At 44.8% G+C, this 21,701-nt stretch overlaps 1 protein-coding gene across 2 annotated transcripts in view; it reads left to right on the top strand.

Annotated features, from left to right (window-relative positions):
- The window catches only part of ttc3 (tetratricopeptide repeat domain 3), a 131,009-nt gene that overhangs the window by 104,020 nt on the left and 5,288 nt on the right, over nucleotides 1–21,701 (top strand). Inside the window, exons 31-41 of one of the 2 annotated variants that reach the window (XM_070893863.1) lie at nucleotides 10–78; nucleotides 616–765; nucleotides 1,398–1,537; nucleotides 2,435–2,503; nucleotides 2,655–2,751; nucleotides 3,921–4,024; nucleotides 7,314–7,404; nucleotides 8,448–8,549; nucleotides 11,411–11,865; nucleotides 12,480–12,606; nucleotides 20,602–20,829. In XM_070893863.1, the coding sequence (XP_070749964.1) occupies nucleotides 10–78; nucleotides 616–765; nucleotides 1,398–1,537; nucleotides 2,435–2,503; nucleotides 2,655–2,751; nucleotides 3,921–4,024; nucleotides 7,314–7,404; nucleotides 8,448–8,549; nucleotides 11,411–11,865; nucleotides 12,480–12,606; nucleotides 20,602–20,829 (1,632 nt within the window). Of the gene's footprint in view, nucleotides 1–9; nucleotides 79–615; nucleotides 766–1,397; nucleotides 1,538–2,434; nucleotides 2,504–2,654; nucleotides 2,752–3,920; nucleotides 4,025–7,310; nucleotides 7,405–8,447; nucleotides 8,550–11,410; nucleotides 11,866–12,479; nucleotides 12,607–20,601; nucleotides 20,830–21,701 lie in introns of both variants that reach the window. The other variant, XM_070893862.1, reaches the window with a different exon arrangement.

The following is a 21,701-nucleotide window of genomic DNA, read 5'->3' as shown; positions in this document are numbered from 1 at the left end:
TTGTTGTAGGTTCATCGGGAATCTTTATGTAACACCAAAGTCAATACTGATCCTTTTCAACCATTTGAAAATCAACAGGTAAGTAATGAAAGAAGGAACTTGCATTTATATAGTGTCTTTCACATCCTCTGGAGATCCTAAAGCTTCTTGCAACCAATGAATCACTTTGATCACAGTGCCAATTTGCACGTAGCAAGGTCCCACAAATAGTAATGATCTAAATGACCAGAAAATCTGTTTTAGTGATGTTGGTTGAGGGATAAATACTGGGGCTCTGCTCTTCTTCAAATAGTAGCACGAGATTTTATTTTTGGTCCAGCTTCGGTTTAACTTCTCATTTAAAGGATGGCACCTCCGACAGTGCAGTATTCTCTCAGTACTGCACTGAAGTATCAGCTTGAATTATGTGCTCAAACCTCTAGAGTGAGGGTTGAAGCCATGATCTTCTGACACCGAGGTGAGTGTTACTACTGAGCGTGCACTGTAAGATAATGGTAGTCACAGCACCATGTTGAGCAATGCATTGCTGATGGAGAACAAAGATCCAACGATGTACATTTTAGAGCTGTTAAACTATCTTCACGCTAATAAATTGTGGCTTGGTGGCATCAACAGGGCGATATTTTGAGGATTGAGAAAGAGCACCATGTTCTGCAGCAACAGCTACAAGAAGCAGAAGAAAAACATGACCAGCTTGCAATCCGCAGCAAAAATGAAATTACTGCACTTGAAGAAAAGATGTCTGAATTCATACAGAAAAATGAGGTACATGCAAAATTTATCGACCCAGAATTTTTATGTTAAATCTCAGATCTGCAGTCACGATCATTATAAATTCTTAACTGCACATTTGTACTGGAAATTGGCTATGTAAACTTATCACTGTAATTTTATCTCCTGCCAGCAGTGGCACTATAATGCCTCAGTTTTGTGTCTCAGCTTTACTTCTGCATCCTAAATTGTCCTAGGTTTTTCTATTTAAGCATAAATAATAAAACTAAAATACTGTATATGTTTAAAAAAAATGACAGAATATAGGACTTTAAAATTGGAGACTGATTTATGTCTGCGTACCATGCTGGAACTACCTCTCATCTTCAAACATTGTTTCACCTCAAGCCTACACGTGAGGTAGATTTTAACTTTGTGTCATCATATAAATCAGGTGATAGCGACTCGGGAAAGACGTAAAGCGAGCTGCCGATTTTGTTATCATCGCAAAGTTCAAAATTTACCTGTGTGCAGCACCATGAGAGGTCCAGCTAATAAAATATTAAAAGTCCTGCATCAAGCATGAACTTCCTGTATGTCACGCTTGCTAGAATACTGTCCATTTTAAATAAGCGCTTTCCTCGAAGCATATTGGAAATGTTCTAATTTATAAATTCTCTGTGCAGCTACTAAAATCTGATCTTGACTTGCTACGCCAAGACTTGGAGAGTGAAATCAAGAAGAGTCAACAAGAAAAGCGAGAAAATAACGAAGCCTTAAAGATGGTCAAATCAAAAGTTAAATCTCTTGTTGAACTGAATCAAATGTGAGTAAAATTAGGATCCAGGATTTACATAGTTAGAATAACTATGTCAGCCTATTGCTGGCATGAGGCATAATGTAGCTACCTGATTTATCTGTACATGTACGGACTGAATGCAGCTTAAAAGATTGTTGGTCGTATTAGAAAGAAACTCTGCATGTGCTTTCTCGTTCCTTGATCTCGAAAGTCCCTGCTTAAGTGGACCTGGAAGATTCTAGATGAGTATATGACACACATTTTTCCATACGTGGCTTTAGAGTAATAATCCTGAGAAATTGAAGTTTTCAAGATAACTAGAGAAATTACAAAATTGCTCCAGGCAAATTGTTCACTAAAGCGAGAGGTACAAATGCCAGCAGATACAAGTTTAAAAATTATGAATAAGAAGGAAAGTCTGGCAGAAAGTTTCCAGGTTTGAAGAATATTATCAGTTAAGGCAATTGGGGTATTTAGGGGTTCAAGACAACTGGAGCTCTTTCTGGGGAGAAACTATATTGAGATATAGTAAGAAGGTGGATAGGGACAGACTTGTTGGGCCCAATGTTCTTTTGCTGTTTCTAAACATTCTTGTAATCTGTTATGATTTAGTCTCGAGCAGAAACTGAATAGTGTTTTTTACGAAATGTTAAATGCCTCCAATTTTTCCCTATTTTTGTTGCTCTTTAGTCTGTAGGCAGATTCCCACGGTCTTTGTTTTTGCCTTTCTTCAAGCAGATTCTAAACGACAATATGCCTTTAACCCCTCTCCCTGGCCTGGCCTCTGATTGGGACCACCTAGAAGACCACTTTGAGATTCAAAAACTCGAGAGTGGGAGAATCTAGCCTATGTCCTACTCTGCCATTGCACCATGCCTAGTGTTTTATCTTAAACTTGTAATGTCATTTCTTCTTCTCCTGAAGCTACACACAAAACATTCAGGAAAAAGAAGAGCTTTATAAAAAATGTTTTCAAGAATTTGAGGAAGTGAGGTAAGTTTGTTTTTTTTGGACTCCCAACAAACATTTCTGAAATGTGTTTTATTATTACATTTATTATTTTTTTTAAGTGATGTTTAATGGAAACTGATTGCACATTCCTTTTATGCTACTTAAAAGATAATTATTTTTGCTGAATTCTTAGTAATCAGTCATCAAGAGAAAAGAAAAAGATGGAAGAAGCCATTAAAAAGAATGTTGACGTGTACCAAGAAACTAATAAAAGAGCCAGTACAGCAGAGGTAGATATTTTATTTCCAATTTTATCTCCTTTTTAATCCTCTTCTCTTCTGAAACTGGTGACGTGCCTGGGTACAGTCCCACAGCCCCAGGAGCCCACTGGTACTGCACCCAAGTGGTCATTCATCCTGTGCAAGCCTGGACAGAGTGTCAGCAACCCATTAGAACGTAAAAATACTAGAATTAGGAGCAGGAGTTGGCCATGCAGCCCCTCGAACCTGCTCCGCCATTCAATATGATCATGGCTGATCTTCTACCTCCACTTTCCCTGCCCGAGTTCCATATCCTTTGATTTCCCTAGAGTCCAAAAATCTCTCTATCTCAGCCTTGAATATACTGAACGATTCAGCATCCACAGCCCTTTCGGGTAGAGAATTCCAAAGATTCACAGCCCATTCGCACAGGAGAGGGAGGCCCCGCAGATGAGAGCCGTTAAATAGCTCGGTTGTCTGATTGCTGGACTTGAAGCCAGATGGATTTGAATCTCAGCAAGATTCACTCAACTTTTCATCCTTCCAAGATGGCTATACTGAGCACCATGTCTTGAGATGTGGGAAGGAAAGAGAGTACTGCAGTGCCTGAACAGTGCTTCCACCTTGTTGCAGTGTCTCCTTGCTTCTCATCAATAATTTAGGTCACCTCGTAGGATTGCTCTCTCCTTTCTCATCACATCCTCCTTAGCTGACACCCTCACCTGCACACCTTCTAGCAAGGGATGCTGGGTAGCAATCTGGAGAACTTTTTTTTTCTTCTTTCCCCAACCAGCTCCTTTTTCACTAAATTCAACAGCAGTGCCTTCAATGGTCCTAATCAGAGATTGAGCTGGATATCTATACCTCACGATGTTGTACTTGTCCAGTAATCTATTGGAGGAGCCAACAAAGATCTCCAATTCAAACATTAGTTCTGTGGTTTTTCTCTACAAATGTAGGCAAAAATCTGAAGGACAGAGTTTCATTCAGACATGATAAGGTGATCTTTAGTAAGAAACCTGAAAAAAATGTGGTCACACCTTGAGTGTAATTTTGAGGGTTGTGTTATTACTATTTTATGAAGATTGATTTTTTTTTTCCCCCTCTAATGTCAATTTAAATCTTTACTTGATTGAAGTGGCACCTGTTTTTTTTTTGTTGACCTCTCAATATATTATCTTTCCCTCCTCTTTGCTCAGATGTCTGTGTTGGAGGGCTGGCGGAGTGCACAATTGTTTCCCCATTACAGAGCAGCTGAAGATGCTAGAAGTCGCTTAGATAAAATGAAAGCAATGGTTGCCAGGTGAGTCTGAACTATAGTCTGGTTTATAATTCTACAGTTATTGGTTCTTTTGTTTTGTTGTTGCCAATTTTCCACAAGATAATTACAGGTGAGGAAGGCCTTTTGGCCCGTCTCCATTCATCCAGCCAGAAAAATCCTGAAGCTCCCCACCCCCAATCATTCTGGCATCCAATTGTTAAACAATTACAGGATTTCCACCCTGACTGAAGTCCATTTTATTCACTTATTCATGGATGTGGACGTTGCTGACAAGTTGTCTTGTCCTTCTAGGTGGTAGGGGTCTGGGTTTGGGAAGCGCTGTCAAAGAAGCCTTGGAAAGTTTCTGCAATGCATCTTGTAGATGGTGTACACTGCAGCCACGGTACACCGGTGGTGGAGGGAGTGCGGTGGTGGAGGGAGTGAATGTTTAAGATGGTGGATGCGGGTGCCAAACAAGTGGGCTGCTTTGTCCTGGATGGTGTCGCGCTTCTTGAGTGTTGTTTTAGCTGCACTCCAGACAATTTGAGAGTATTCCATTGACACTCCTGACTTGTGCCTTGTAAATGATGGAAAGGCTTTGGGGAGTCAATAGGTGAGTCACTCGTCACAGAATACCCAGCCTCTGACCCGCTCTTGCAGCCGCAGTATTTACGTGGCTACTCCAGGTAAGTTTCTGGTCAATGGTGACCCCCCCCCCCCAGGATGTTGATGGTGGGGGATTCAATGATGGTAATGCCATTGAATTTCATGGGGAGATGGTTAGACTTTCTCTTGTTGGAGATGGTCACTTGTGTGGTGCAAATGCAACTTGCCACTTATCAGCCCAAGGCTGAATGTTGTCCAGGTCTTGCTGCATGTGGGCATGGACTGCTTCAGTAACCGGTAACTAGTGGGGGGCCGCAGGGATCAGTGCTGGGACCCAACTATTTACAATCTATATTAACGACTTGGAAGAAGGGACTGAGTGTAACGTAGCCAAGTTTGCCGACGATACAAAGATGGGAGGAAAAGCAATGTGTGAAGAGGACTCAAAAAATCTGCAAAAGGACATAGACAGGCTCAGTGAGTGGGCAAAAATTTGGCAGATGGAGTATAATGTTGGAAAGTGTGAGGTCATGCACTTTGGCAGAAAAAAAATCAAAGAGCAAGTTATTATTTAAATGGCGAAAGATTGCAAAGTGCCGCAGTACGGCGGGACCTGGGGATACTTGTGCATGAAACGCAAAAGGATAGTATGCAGGTACAGCAAGTGATCAGGAAGGCCAATGGTATCTTGGCCTTTATTGCAAAGGGGATGGAGTATAAAAGCAGGGAAGTCTTGCTACAGCTATATAAGGTATTGGTGAGGCCACACCTGGAATACTGCGTGCAGTTTTGGCTTCCATATTTACAAAAGGATATACTTGCTTTGGAAGCAGTTCAGAGAAGGTTCACTAGGTTGATTCCGGGGATGAGGGGGTTGACTTATGAAGAAAGGTTGAGGAGGTTGGGCCTCTAATCATTAGAATTCAGAAGAATGAGAGTGATCTTATCGAAACATATAAGATTATGAAGGGGCTTGACAAGGTGGATGCAGAGAGGATGTTTCCACTGATGGAGGAGACTAGAACTAGAGGGCATGATCTTAGAATAAAGGGCCGCCCATTTAAAACTGAGATGAGGAGGAATTTCTTCTCTGAGGATTGTAAATCTGTGGAATTCACTGCCTCAGAGAGCTGTGGAAGCTGGGACAACGAATAAATTTAAGATAGAAATAGACAGTTTCTTAAACGATAAGAGGATAAGGGGTTATGGAGAGCGGGCAGAGAAGTGGAGCTGAGCTCATGATCAGATCAGCCATGATCTTATTGAATGGCGGAGCATGCTCGAGGGGTTGTGGCCTACTCCTGCTCCTAATACTTATGTTCTTATGTTCTTATTATCTGAGGAGTTGCGAATGGGACTGAACACTGTGTAATCGTCAGCGAACATCCCCACTTCAGAAGGTCATTGAAGCAGTTGAAGATGGTTGGGCCTAGGACACTAACTTGTACCCCTTGTCTGACCATAATTTAATTTAAAGTACGATTCCAGATTTACCCTTTCAATTTCCATAACTATCTGATATAACTCTTAAATCTCACCTGTCTGATATCTCCTTTCAAGGCTGGAAAACCCCAGCTTTCTTCAGTCTTTCCTCATAACTGAAAGCTTGAACATTGCAATGTTCCTCACAGCTCTTCTCTGCACTGTCTCCAGTGCTTGAAAATCTTCCCTGTTGCCAGAATTGAACACAGAACTTGAGGTGTGGTCTGGCCATTACTTGTTCTGAGTTGCACTCTACTGTTTTAGCTAACTAGTTCAAATTTCTATTGGATTTATTAATTACTGCTCTGCACTGGTTGGACATGTTGAGTGTTGTGTCTACTAAGACTCGTGGGTCTCTTTCCCTTCACTCTTGGCTGTTTCTGCACCTTTCATGCTTGTCTGTATTCCGTTTCATCTACTATTGTTCTGTCCACTTAAATATTTTATCCAGCCAATTTATCAATTTCTAAGCGCTCTCTTCCAAATTCACCAGCCCTACTCGTTTTGGTATCAACAAATTTGACCTGATTGCCTCCCCTCGTCTTCCCCCTCTGACTCGTGCTTTGGTGCAGCTCCACATGGTCATTCTTCATGTGTCCCGAGACTGACATCACAGCCGACCCTCATCCTGTCCTCGTCTGGCATGTGCAGACACTCATTTCAAGGGCACGGCAGTGTAATGGTTATGGAGTAACTCAGTGATTGAGCGTTCAAATCCCACACAGGCAACAAGTGAAATTGAAATCCCTAAATGTGGTAATTTGTGGACTGGCACCAGAAGAATATGACCATCAAAGCTACTGTTTTTGTATATATATATTTTTTGTTTTAAACTCAACTGGTTCTCTGTCATTCATGCCTGGTCTTGGCCTCCACAGGAGTCTTGACCCACACACACAGTGTTGATTGTTAATACCCTCTAAATTAGACTAGCAAGCCACTCCGATGCAAAAATGTCTTCCAAAGGCAGGCCCCAAACAATTAGAAGGTTATAAATACAGCTCTGTCACTGCTGGTTACATCAGGAGAAGAAACAAAAGATAAATGCAAGGATCATTCCATATGATCTTTTCTGATGAGAAATCTATTACTGACATGACTGAAGATGTGCATGTAAGAAGTGCTTAATGTCCCTTTTTGACGGAGGGAAATGCTAAGAAATAACCAGCCTGAACAGCAACAGTGCTCGTCATTCGAAGAGTGGGCTTATGACATCTGAATGTGTTCTCTTTTTATGCAGCAGACCAACCTCGGGTATTCCACAACTACAGATGTCGATTGCTGCCTGGGAATCCTTTCTAGTTAAAATCAAGCAGCAAATCTATCAAACTGAGGTGAGTTTGTAATAGATTTGGCACAACTGTAGTCATTGCCTTTAGTCCAAGTGTTGCCTTGATGACGGTTACCAATACAACACCAACTTGTATTTATATAGCGCCTTTAATGTAGAGAAACATCCCAAGGAACTTCACAGGAGTATTATGAGAGAAGTTTGACACCGAGCCGCATAAGTAGAAATTAGCACAGGTGACTCAAAGCTTGGTCAAAGAGGTAGGTTTTAAGGAGCGTCTTGAAGGAGGATAGAGAGGCGGAGAGGTTTAGGCAGGGAGTTCCAGAGCTTGTGGCCTAGGCAACAGAAGGCACAGCCACCAATGGTTGAGCGATTTATAATCAGGGATGCTCAGGAGGGTAGAATTAGAGGTACGGAGACATCTTTGGGGGGTGGGGGAGGGTTGGAGGAGATTAGAGATGGGGAGGGGCAAGGCCATGAAGGGATTTGAAAATAAGGATGAGAATTTTGAAATCGACGCGTTGCTTAATCGGGAGCCAATGTAGGTCAGCGAGCACAGGGGTGATGGGTGAGCGGGACTTGGTGCGAGTTAGGACACGGGCAGCCGAGTTTTGGATCACCTCTAGTTTACGTAGGGTAGAATGTGGGAGGCCAGCCAGGAGTGCGTTAGTATAGTCAAGTCTAGAGGTAACAAAGGCATGGATGAGGGCTTCAGCAGCGGATGAGCTGAATATCCAATCAGAAAAGAATGTTTACTGCACATAAAGTTCTGTAAATTACCTTGTATGCTGTATAAATTAAAATCAAAACAATGGGATCATTCTGCTTTCAGTTCTCTTGATATGCTTATACTGTGTATTTCCCTCGCCCAGTTGAGTACTCAATAATGTTCTGAGGAATAGGATAGGTCCCTTCTCGTCCCTCAACATGCCACACTGAACTGAGACTCGAGTACAAGTTTTGTGGCTGGAGGTTGATGATCTTGCAATAGAGTTTTCCATGTTGATTTTTCATTCCTGCTTTGTAAAAAAAAAGGATTGAGCTTCACAAGCTTGAGCAATAATGTAAAGTATTCATCTTTTACAGCTGCACTTTAATAATCAGATGACTCTGGTAAAGACTGGAATGCAACTAAGCAACCTTGCATCAGTGCATGTTCCGAGCCTCCCAGCAGCACCAAGTTCTAACGTAAGTATTCAGTGAAGTCGTGTTTTCCAAAATAGTTTGCATTTTGTCGAAGAGCCTACATCCTGCATTATACCATAGTTATACTACAAGTAATTCCAATCAGACAGGATTAAGCATTTATCCAATTCAAAAATACGGGACCTTGAGAAAATGCTTCAGCCGTGATCATGCACATTTAGGACTTTCGTTAAATGTTATGTATATAAGCTCACGAAACAAATTACTACGGCCAGTCTTCGGTGTCTTTTATATTCCAGGTTGGGACTTGGGAGAATGGCCTAAGCACACTGGTCCACTGAACTTATTAACTGGCAGCAAAGGGCAAATGTGTGCAGATTGTCATCAGCTCGTGTTGAGAGTCGGGGAAACACATGTTCATCATGTTGTCAAAGGCACAATAGGTGCAGTTAGATCCACAGCAGGCACGAAGACACGGGAAAATTGGTTCCTTGGCTGCTATTTTGTCACGTTGGACAGTCTTGGCTTAATTTGCTGTAGGTCAAGGAAGGTATAGGAACAGGAGAAGGCCGTTCAGAAAATCAAGCTTTCTCCTCCATTCAATCGGATCACGGCTGATCTGAACCTCAACTCCATTTACCCACCATAGCTCTGTATCCCTAACAAAATCGATTAGTCCCAGTCCTGATAGTTCAAATTGTCCTAGTAGTTTCAGCCTTTTGAGAGCAAATTCTAGATTTCTACTACTGCTTGTGGAAAAACTGCTTCCTGATTTCCCACCTAAATGGCCTCACTCTAACTTTAAGAGGAAATAATTTCTCTGCATTGCCCCTATTGAATCTTTTGAACATTTTAAACCCCTCGATCAGATCACCCTTCCATCTTCTATATTCGAGAGAATACAAGCCAGGTTTATGCAACCTGTCCTCACAATGTAACCCTCTCGTCTCCGGTCTGCGTTGCACCCCCCCGCCCCCCCCTAAGGCCAATATATCCATCCTGAAGTCTGGTGCTCAAAACTGTACACAGTCCTCCAGATAGGTCAGGCTGAGGCTTTGACCGACTGAAGCATCATGTCCTCCCCTTTATATTCCAGCCCCCTTGAGATAAAGGCCAACATTCCATTAGCCTTTTTGATTGCTTTATATATGAATTGTGTACTTGGTCTCCCAAATCTCTCTGCTCCGCTACAGTTCCTAGTTTCTCACCATTTAGAAAATACTTTGTTCTCTCTTTCTTCGATCCAAAGTGGATAACCTCTCACTTGCCCACAATTGAACTCCTCTGTCATAGTTTTGCCTACTCAATAATCTATATGTTCATTTGCAACTTCCTGTGCCTCTTGATTTAGTGGGCTACAGAATCTGCTAGCTAAAGGTAAATGTAAAAGCGGCTTTGATAGCCTTTGAATAACACGTGACGATGAGGCCATAAGAATTTTCATTCCTGTCGCCTTAGCACTACTCCTCCATCACTTAACCTCAAAATGCCTTGGAATGGTTTGATCCATTAAGGGTGGTGTGAAAATGCAAGTTATTGTAACTGTCAGCAATGAGAAGACTAGCAAAGTCTATCTCCCAGAGGTTGATGAGGTGAAGCACAGCACTTGTATTAAAGTGTTGCCACAATTTTTTGTCCCTACAGATGCAGTGTCTTTGTGCTATCACTGATGCTTGTTCCTACCCTAAGTGTGTGTGTCATTGTGGTGACACTTTAATACAGTGCTATGTTTCACCTCACCAACCTCTGGGAGCTAGAGAGACTCTGCTAGTCTTCTCATTGCTGACCCTTACAATAACTTGCATTTTCATACCACCCTTAATATATCAATATTTGGGGTTAAGTGATGGATTTCAATTGAAGGAGTAGAGCTAAGGTGGCAGAAGGTGATATAAGAAATAGGAGCAGGAGTAGGCCCTGCGGCCCCTCGGGCCTGCTCCGCCATTCAATAAGATCATGGCTGATCATTGACCTCAACTCCACATTCCCGCCCGATCTCCATATCCCTTGATTACCCTAGAATCCAAACATCTATCGATCCCAGCCTTGAATATACTCAGAGACTCAGTATCCACAGCCCTTTGGGGTAGAGAATTCCAAAGATTCACAACCCTTGAGTAAAGAAATTCCTTCTCGTCTCTGCCTTAAATGGCCTTCCCCCTATCCTGTAATTGATGGGCTAGCTTTAAATTGATATGTTTTTAATGTGTAGAGAGATGTACCAAGCCAAATGGGCCTATGGAGGAAGTTTTAAGTATGTGGGAGGGGCAGAGAAGCATGCAGTAGATCAGTGTTGGATGACGAGAGGCTGTAGGCAGGAACGTAGGATTTAAAGGAAGTTGTAAAGACAGGGAAGGGGAAAGCCAAGAAATGAGTTGAAGATGGAGCTAGGATTTTGAAATCGTGGGAACTGGAGGATGGGGCGATAGTGAAGGTGAGTATGGATCGAGATAGTGGGTGAATGGGACTTTGTACAGGATAGAATGCAAGTAACAGAGTTCTGGATGAATTAGAGTTGATGTATGGTGGTGCTTGGGGGGGCTAACCAGGAGGGCATTTAAAAAGTCAAGTCTGAAAGTGACAAAGGGCATGGATGTGAGTTTCAGCAGCAGTAAGGGGAGGTAGGTCATGTTTTAGAAGGACTGCAACGATTCAAGAAGGTGGCTTGCCACCACTTTCTCAAGGACAATTAATGTGTGGCCTTGCCAGTGACACCCACATCCCAAGAACAATTTTTTTTTAAAGCAGGTAGCCTCAGTGATAGCCTAAATGTGGGTTTGACCACCTGACTGGGAGTCAAGTGCATTCTGTTTGAGCAATCGAGTTTAGAAGGAAAGCAAAATGCTGTACAGAAAAAGCACAAACATTTTTATATTCTCATCTTGTTGCCATTTTCAATTCAGATAATGTCAGAGAAGGCCCCCATTGACGACCCTGCTATTATAGCATCATTTCCTCCTCCTGCAAGTCATATGCTGAGCTTGCAGATACAAAACCAGATTTCATCTCTTCCACAAGCCTCGTCTATTGCAACACAGAAAGCCCTGTCATCTCTAATGCAAGCAGCCCCAAGAATCGCTGAAGCAAAGACCAAGGCTCTACCTTGGATCTCTGGGACATCCAGCTTTCAAAACCAGTCTTCCTTAAACCAAATTCAAAGTAATGCTTCTTTGGCAAAGCATCAGTCAACTTGGCCACCATTAAATAAATCAGCCACGTCTACAGTACCTGAATGTGCAACCTTGGCTGATACTCTGCCTTCTACAAACCAACCTGCAAATCCAAAATCTCAGCAATCCAAGAACAGCTTTGATAAGATCATTAACCGTCTTTTAGCCATGTTTCCCCATTATACAAGGTAAGCCTACTGCAAATGTAATCACAATTAGCATTTACATCATCTTACATGAACATTTCTGTGATTCTGAGCAGGTTTTAGATTAAAACTAACCAGAAGTTGCTGGGTTCTAGTAAGGTCAGCGATGGCTTTTTTGAAACCAATGTTGGGCCATAGCTGTTCACTCTGATTTCATTCATTTTCTCTCGCTGACTGTTTTGAAATAGAAATAATTGCATCTTTTGGGAGGACTAGAATTACTTGGTGTCGGCAATGAGCATTTCATGGTGGACAGAGAATAGGAGACAAACTACCCCTACATTATCTCAACGGTATATTGCTGCCAGCCTCTTAACCCCACATTCGGAGACATTCCTGTTTTTGTAGGCTTTTAGAGGATACTGCTCCATCAATTCTGGGAATGAATAATTCCATACCATGGAATCATATTCATTTGGATCTGGGTTGATATTAACGCCACTTATCCTTGCTCCTGCACTAATCTGGGTTCGGCTTCACGCTATGGGTAAAAGGACAACATTCCAGCCCATTGAACTAACAAGCTTGTGTTGGTGAAATGATTGATGTTGTCCTGTACATTATTTTCCATCTTGCCCTACATTTTTGCCTTTCAGGGTCAGTCTGACTAACTTCATTAAAGAAGTCCGACGTGCAAATGGCGGCTCCCTTTCTGGATTGGTGTACGATGAAATAATCAATCGAGTGGCAGATCTCATCCTGGATCATCAGGACAGGATGAAGGTGAGCGACTGAGGCTTGGCATGTGTAACACACACATTGAAAGGGTTAAATGAATGTGTACGGTTGATGCCTGCCTTGTCCCTCTTTACCATTTACCATGATTTGAAAGGTTTACTCCCGTAGAGTGTGGGACAAGAATGCAGTGAGATAAAGGTTTGAATCCCCCTGCACTTGTGTGGAGATTTAAAACAAAAATGTCAGTTTGATCTGCCTTGCCACTTGGGCAGTGAAGAATGACAATGTCCCCGAACTCCAAGCAAAACGTGCCGGTTTCTATCTGCCTTATCGGTGGGATCTCCACTATCAGCCATAATCCAAGAGTTCCCAAATAATCATGCGCTGCTGATTGCTCTACCTAGAAGGACAAGGGCAGCAGGCGCGTGGGAGCATCCTCTCTAAAGTCACACACCATCCTGACTTGATCATATATCGTCGCTGGGTCAAAATCCTGGAACTCCCTCCCTAACAGCACTATGGGAGTACCTTCACCGCACGGACTGTGGCAGCTCAGCACCACTGTCTCGAGGGCAATTAGCGATGTGCAATAAATGTTGGCCTTGTCAGCAATGCCCACAGCCCAGGAACGAATATTTAAAAAACATTTTTAAACCCTAGCCTCCCTAATCTCCCTCCGTCTGCTTCAGCATCACGCCCCTCCATCACACAGCAGCTGCACCGGAACAGCTGATGTGCCAGCTGGTATTACAACTCCTCTCTGCACTCGCCTGCTCCAGAGATGGCATATTTCAGGAAACTATTCCCTTTTATACGAGGATTTTATTTTGATTTAAGATTGTATAGGACATTAGCCCCTTAAGCTACAGAGGTGAGCGTCAAAGGAAGTGCATGCTCCTCTCCCAACAAAACCCATCAGCTTCGGTCACCCTCGGTGGGACTATGGACTCAAATCGTGTGTTTAAATTCACTGTTCGCCGAGCAGTGTGCGCTGAAATGACTGGTGCACAGGCTGCTTCCTGGCTTTGCTGGATCTGAGCACATGCTGCCTTTGGGACTTGCTTCTGTAGCCAAGTGGGCCCATGGTAATCTAAACCAAGTCAAAACAAACCACTTTCAGTGAGCGCAATAGCCGCCTAAATATGCTATTTTTCTAGCTGAATTTGCAGACGAGTGTGTGTTGGATCTGCAATATGAGCTACCAGATTAGCTGTTGCAGTGCCCATTCATTTGCTGACAGAAGAACATAAGAAATAGGAGCCATTCGGCCCCTCGAGCCTGCCCCGCCATTCAGTAAGCTCCTCACTGATCTGATGATCAGTGGCCCCCCCCGATCTGCGAGAGAACACTTCCACAGGTCAGGCTATAAAAAAGCTGGAGCGGCGTACCACTTCAACCTCCAGCGCGAGCTGCTCCAAGTGTGCGACGATTTTGAGATGGGCGACTGGGTGACGACATCAAAACCCTGCTTGCTGTTTTGGAGCGTGGGCAGGAACATCGGCGGGGCCCAGGTACAGAGGAGTGGGAAGGTCAGGGCGGATGAGTGACGAGTGCTTGTGGTAAGATGCGGTGAATGTTTGTGGCGGAGGATCGGCGAGAGATCGTGGCAAAGGTGCGATAGATGAGGTTACGGGGCCCAGAAGAGCTGAGGGCCCAGGGGCAGCACGGGCCAGCCCACACAGCGATATGTGTGTGCACTAGGTCTGTGCAGCAGAGCAGGTCTCCAGTTGTCTTGGTTAATCCTTCACTGGACCAAGACCTAGCTCTGCCAAGCCTGTGTGGTGACTGGTGTGCAACGGTCACCCCACGTTAAAAAATTCAAGCACAGGCATCTTCCACCCCCTCAATTGGAGTTCAGGACTGGAACATCGGGTCCTTCATTGAAACACCTGTGAACTCATGGAAGCAAGTCATCCTTGTTCGAGGGACCGCCTATGATGATGACTGATCTGATCTTGGCCTCAACTCCACTTCCTTGCCTGCTCCCCATAACCCTTGATTCCCCTATCGGAGAGTCTAAATTCCAATGATTATAGGCCCAACCTGCTCAACCTTTCTTCATAAGACAACCCCTTCATCTCAGGACAGATCATTACTATAGATTGCAAATGAGGGCAGTGTTTTTTTTTTGAACTGCCACAAAAACCCCAACTCTCACCGGTCTCCCAATATCTCTCCACATTTTTGCAGATAATCGAGATTCTACTGAGCCTGTGGAATTAGGTGTGGTACCCAGTACTGTTTCAGTTGACACTAGCTATAAGTTGTAACATTATTCCCTAATACAAGTAAGTACAATCGTTCCCCCCACCCCCCTCCAATGGCTTTTGGTTTGTTTGTCTACTGTGTGATCCCTAGTCTGTATTGAGGCAGTTAATCTCTGCCAGTTTGCAATAGGAATGCTGCAATTGGCATTGATGCCTCATGGAAAGATATTTGCATGGTATATAAATTTTTAAGGGGAGCAATAAAATGGCAGTTATCTAGTCATTCTGAAGCTAAAACAATTTGCATTTATATAGCACATTTAATGTACTAAACCATCCCAAAGCGCTTAACCAGGAACGTTACCATAAAAAATTTGACATCGAACTACCTAAGGAGATATTAGGACAGATCAAAGAGGTAGGTTTTAAGGAGCATCTTAAAGGAGGAGAGAGGCGGAGAGGTTTAGGAAGGGAATTCCAGAGCTTAAGACCTAAGCAGCTGAAGGCAAATAGTATTAAACTAAAAATATTACTAAACTTAATTCTGTAATGTCATTTACTAGTAGCAGCTACATAAAAATTGCAATGCTTGACCAGAACGCATGGATGATGTTTTACTGAAATCAAAATGATGATAATTGAGAAGGACATAAGTATGACGAAAACCAGGTTAATAGATTGGAGAAAAGCTGATTTTGAGGGGCTGAGAAGAACTTGGGAAAATAACATAGGCAACAATATTGGCAAAAAGCGATGTAGAATAGCAATGGGAAACATTTAAAACCGAGTGCCGGAACAATATATTCCGTGAAAAGGTAAGAACTAAACACTAATGCGCGCCATGAATGAATAAAGCATAAGGGAACAATTGAGGGTAAGGAAAGAGGCATACATTAAGTACATAGACAGCAGGGGAGTGCATGATGAGGGAGAATACAAAAAGATTAGGAGAAAAGTCAAAAAGACAATTAGGAAGGCAAAGAGGAACGATGAAATTAAATTATCAAGGAACATAAAACAAAATAGTGAAATATTTTACAGGCACATCAATAAAAAAGAACGTCTGGGATGGGAATAGGGCCATTAAGGGATAGACAGGATAATACCACAGGTAACAATAGTGAGATGGCAGAAATATTAATGATTTTGCTTCAGTATTTACCAGTGAGATCAAACAGGTGGACATGACTATTGGATGACAAGATTAGTAATGAGATAAATACATTTAAAATTAAAAGAGGGGATATATTAAATAAACCAATCAAATTCAAAGAGGTTAAACCCCCTGGTCCGGATGGATTGCATCTACGCATTTTGAAAGAATCAAGGGAAGAGATAGCCGAGGCATTACGACACATATTTTAGAATTTAAAAAAAAAAGGTGTAATGCCAGAGGACTGGCGGATAGCTAACGTAATACCTATATTTAAGAAGGGGATAGAACATGTCCAGGGAATTATAGACCAGTCAGCTTAACATCTGTGGTAGGAAAAATAATGGAATCCCTACTAAAGGAGAAAATAGAAGAACATCTGGAAACCAAAAATGTAATCATGAATAGTCAGTATGGATTTCAAAAGGGAAAGTTTTGCTTGACCAACCTCATTGAATTTTTTGAAGAGGTAACAGAGAGAGTAGACAATGGTAATGCAGTAGATGTAATTTATCTAGATTTTCAAAAGGCCTTCGATAAGGAACCACATAATAGACTGATGAGCAAGGTCAGAGAATGTGGAGTCAGAGGACAAGTAGCAGAATGGATAGCTAGCTGGCTTCAAGACAGAAAGCAGAGAGCAGGGGTAAAAGGTAGCTATTCACAGTGGCAAAAGGTGAGTAGTGGTGTTCCATCAGGATCAGTGCTGGGACCACTGCTGTTCACAATTTATATTAACGATTTAGACTTTGGAATCAAAAACACAATTTCTAAATTTGCAGATGACACCAAATTGGGATAGTCACTACTGAGGAGGACTGCAACAAATTACAGGAAGACATTAGTTTAACATCTGTAGTGGGGAAAATGCTTGAAACTATCATTAAGGAAGAAATAGCGGGACATCTAGATAGGAATAGTGCAATCAAGCAGACGCAGCATGGATTCATGAAAGGGAAATCATGTTTAACTAACTTACTGGAATTCTTTGAGGATATAACGAGCATGGTGGATAGAGGTGTACCGATGGATATGTTGTATTTAGATTTCCAAAAGGCATTCGATAAGGTGCCACACAAAAGGTTACTGCAGAAGATAAAGGTACGCGGAGTCAGAGGAAATGTATTAGCTTGGATAGAGAATTGGCTGGCGATCAGAAAGCAGAGAGTTGGGATAAATGGGTGCTTTTCCGGTTGGAAATCAGTGGTTAATGGTGTGCCACAGGGATCGGTGCTGGGACCACAACTGTTTACAATATACATAGATGACCTAGAAGAGGGGACAGAGTGTAGTGCAACAATATTTGCAGATGACACCAAGATTAGTGGGAAAGCGGGTTGTGTAGAGGACTCCGAGAGGCTGCAAGGAGATTTGGATAGGTTAAGCGAATGGGCTAAGATATGGCAGATGGAATACAATGTCGGAAAGTGTGAGGTCATCCACCTTGGGGAAAAAAACTGTAAAAGGGAATATTATTTGAATGGGGAGAAATTACAACATGCTGCGGTGCAGAGGGACCTGGGGGTCCTTGTGCATGAATCCCAAAAGGTTAGTTTGCAGGTGCAGCAGGTAATCAGGAAGGCGAATGGAATGTTGGCCTTCATTGCGAGAGGGATGGAGTACAAAAGCAGGGAGGTCTTGCTGCAACTGTATAAGGTATTGGTAAGGCCGCACCTGGAGTACTGCGTGCAGTTTTGGTCACCTTACTTAAGGAAGGATATACTAGCTTTGGAAGGGGTACAGAGACGATTCACTAGGCTGATTCGAGAAATGAGGGGGTTACCTTATGATAATAGATTGAGTAGACTGGGTCTTTACTCCTTGGAGTTCAGAAGGATGAGGGGTGATCTTATAGAAACATTTAAAATCATGAAAGGGATAGACAAGATAGAGGCAGAGAGGTTGTTTCCATTGGTAGGGGAGACTAGAACTCGGGGGCACAGCCTCAAAATACGGAGGAGCCAATTTAAAACCGAGTTGAGAAAGAATTTCTTCTCCCAGAGGGTTGTGAATCTGTGGAATTCTCTGCCCAAGGAAGCAGTTGAGGCTGGCTCATTGAAAGTTTTCAAGTCAAAAATAGATAGATTTTTAACCAATAAGGGAATTAAGGGTTACGGGGAGAGGGCAGGTAAGTGGAGCTGAGTCCACGACCAGATCAGCCATGATCTTATTGAATGGCGGAGCAGGCTCGAGGTGCTAGATGGCCTACTCCTGTTCCTAATTTTTATGTTCTTGTACATTAATAAACTTGCAGAATGGGTATATATTTGGAAAATGAAGTTCAACACATAAATGTGAGGTATTACATTTTGGTAGGAAGAATAGGGAGGTCACTTATTACTTGGAGGGTGCGAGTCTAGGTGGGGTAGAGGAACAAAGGGATCTCGGAGTACACACACACATCACTAAAAGTTGCGACACAGGTAAGCAATGCCATAAAGCAAACCAAGCACACTAGGGTTTATTTCTAGAGATATAGGGCCCAAGTTTCCACATGATTTGCACCTGATTTTTAGGAGCAACTGGTGGAGAATGGACTATCTTAGAAATCGCAATTCTCCACATTTTTTTTCTGCAGTTCTCGTCAGTTAGAACAGTTTCACTTTGGAATAGAATTTTTTCTTCAAAAGGGGGCGTGTCCGGCCACTGATGCCTGATTTCAAAGTTTCCACAGTGAAAACATACTCCAAACTAACTTAGAATGGAGCAAGTGAAGATTTTTGTAGAACTGAAAAAACCTGTTCTACACATTAAAAAATCAGGCGCAGGTTACAAATTAGGCGTCCAGAACGAGGTGGGGGGGAGGGGGGGGGAAGTCATTAAATTCTATAATAAATCCTTATTTATACTTCTACAAATATTATACAAATAAATCCAATCTGAATAAGAATTTATAAGCAAAGAAAAGATTAAATAAACCATCTTCCTACCTGTGTGAAAGTGCTTCAGCCAGGGAGAATGCTGCAGGAAGCCTCAAAAGTTGAGGCAGCCGTTTGTTCCCGCGGGGGGGGGGAGGCAGCCGTTCGTTCCGGGGGGGGGGGGGGGGGGGGAGGCAGCCGTTCGTTCCCGCGGGGGGGGGGGGGGGAGGCAGCCGTTCGTTCCCGCGGGGGGGGGGAGGCAGCCGTTCGTTCCGGGGGGGGGGGGGGGGGGGAGGCAGCCGTTCGTTCCCGCGGGGGGGGGGGGGGGGCAGCCGTTCGTTCCCGCGGGGGGGGGAGGGAGGCAGCCGTTCGTTCCGGGGGGGGGGGGGGGGCAGCCGTTCGTTCCCGCGGGGGGGGGGGGGGGGGGGGCAGCCGTTCGTTCCCGCGGGGGGGGGGGGGGGGGGAGGAGGCAGCCGTTCGTTCCCACGGGGGGGGGGGGGGGAGGAGGCAGGAGGCAGCCATTTGTTCCCGCGGAGAGGGGAGGAGGAAGCCGTTCCCGCCGGCGGGAAGGGAGTGCGGGCCCGACCGACCGAACGAACGAACGCAGCGGGGGGGGGAGGAAGCCGTTCCCGCTGGTGGGCGGGGGGGGGGGGGGGAGGAGACAGTGAGAAGGCTGCAGGAGGCCTCACAAATTCAGCAGCCATTCCCGACGGCAGGGGGGGGGGGAGGCCGTCGGGAAACGGCTGCCTCAACTTTGAGGCTTCCTGCAGCCTTCTCACTGTCATCAGCACTGAGGCTTCTTGCAGCAATGTGCTTTTATTAAAAAATGTTCAAAAATTAAACAGCTACAAAGAACTACAAAAATGGCCGAGTGCCAATGTTTCCTTCACACTGCGCGTGCGCCAACGCTCCAACGCGCACGCGCAGCGTTGCCGGCAGGAAAAAAACTAATTTAAATGGTACCCGCCCCCTCCCACTTACAAAATCGGCGTGAGTGGTAGGCTCTGCCCCCCTGGGCGCCGCGCAAAGCAGACATGGAGCTGCAGGGCGCTCCAGAATCGCGCGGTTTTTTTTTCGGCGCGAAAAACGGGTGCCCAGCTCGGTGGGGCGCCCGTTTTGTAGTGTGTGGAAACTTGGGGCCATAGAATTGAAAAGGGAAGTTATGCTAAACCTGTATCGAATGTTGTAAACACAGTTCTGGTCGCCATATTATAAAAAGATATAGAGGCACTGGAGAGGGTGCAGAGAAGATTTACAAGGATGATACCAGAAATGCGAGGGTATACATAATCAGGAAAGGATGAACAGGCTGGGACTATTTTCTCTTTAAAAAAAAAAGGCTGAGAGGTGATCTAATAGAGATCTTTAAAATTATAAAAGGTTTTGATAGAGTGGATGGAGAGAGAATGTTTCCACTTGTGCGGAAGAGCATAACTAGAGGTAATCAATATAAAATAGTCACCAAGAAATCCATTGGAGAATTCAGAAGAACATTTTTACCCAAAGAGTGGTGAGAATGTGGAACTCGCTACCACAGGGAGTGGTTGAAGGGAATTTAAGGGGAGACTAGACAAGCATATGAGGGAGAAGGGAATAGAGGTTTATGCTGATAGATTTAGATGAGGATAGACGGGAGGAGACACGAGCGGAGCATAAATGCTGGCATGGACTGGATGGGCTGAATGGTCTGTTTCTGTGCTGTATATCCGATAAAATCCTATGTAAAATTAAATGATGGTGTGTGTTGTCAGAATTAGTTTTCTTATTTTGAATGAAGAGCAGATGGCAGGTTAAATAGTGTATGTATGTGTGTTACATACAGGTCCAGTTTCCACCTGCCAACCTGCAACAGCCAGCAACCCTGGCTCACCAAAGGCCAAGCTCTGACGTTGCTGCTGCTTCACCCACAGTATCTGCTGCAACCAGCGAGGGCTCAAGACCAAGTACTCCATCAGCCACCAGAAACAAGAGAGCACGAGATGCCCTTTCACAGCCTTGGCAATCTGTCAGTGCTCAGACTGCCTCACAGTGGCACGGAAGTGATCCTGCAGTAAGTGACAGTCAAGTGTACATTTCACTACCTTGCAATATAGGGCCCAAGTTTCGGGCCGCGCCTAAAACAGCGCAGCCCGGACCTGGGCGCCCGTTTTTCACGCCACAAAGTGCGCCTAAAAAAACTCACCTATTCTCCGGCTCCCTGCAGGTCCTCTGGAGCTGGGCGCGGCGCAGCATGAACTGTTGGGGGCGGAGCCAGGTCCCTGCACTGAAAACAGTGCCGGGACCTCTGCACATGCGAGCTACAGTGGGCACGCATGTGCAGTCGCTCCAGATACCCAAAACTGTGGGAGGGGGCCCGAAGCACGCAGTCTCTAGCCCTGGCCGAATGGCCTCACTGAGGCTGCATGGATAAGGCTCACCTCCTACCTGACCCGACCCGACTTGACTCCCGCTCCCCGGACCAGACCAGACACCCGGCCCCCCCGGCGACCCGACCACCCAGGGCGACCCGACCTCCGCTCTCCCCGCCCGGCGAACCGACCTCCGCGACTCCCCCCCCCGCCCCCGGCGACCTGACCTCCGCGACTTCCCCCCCCCTGCCCCAGACCTCCACAACTCCGACCTCCGCGACTCTCTTCCCCGCACCCCCCCCCCGCCCGATACCACCTACCGTTCAGCCTCCTTCTCCCCTCTCTCCTTCCTCCCCCCTCTCTCCTTCCTCCCCCCTCTCTCCTTCCTCCCCCCCTCTCCTCCCACCCTGCCCTCTCTCCTTTCCTCCCTCCTTCCCTTCCCCCTCCCTCCCTCCTTCCCTTCCCCCTCCCCCTCTTCTCTCCCACCCTCCCTTCGCTCACCTCTTTTCCCCCCTCCCCTCCCTTCTCTTTCCCCCCCCCCCCACCCTCCCTCTTCGCTCCCCTCTCCACACCC

The sequence above is a fragment of the Pristiophorus japonicus genome, chromosome 11 (genome assembly GCF_044704955.1).
Source record: "Pristiophorus japonicus isolate sPriJap1 chromosome 11, sPriJap1.hap1, whole genome shotgun sequence".
In the NCBI taxonomy this organism is placed as follows: domain Eukaryota; kingdom Metazoa; phylum Chordata; class Chondrichthyes; family Pristiophoridae; genus Pristiophorus; species Pristiophorus japonicus.
This window is presented reverse-complemented; position numbering and strand designations above follow the sequence as displayed.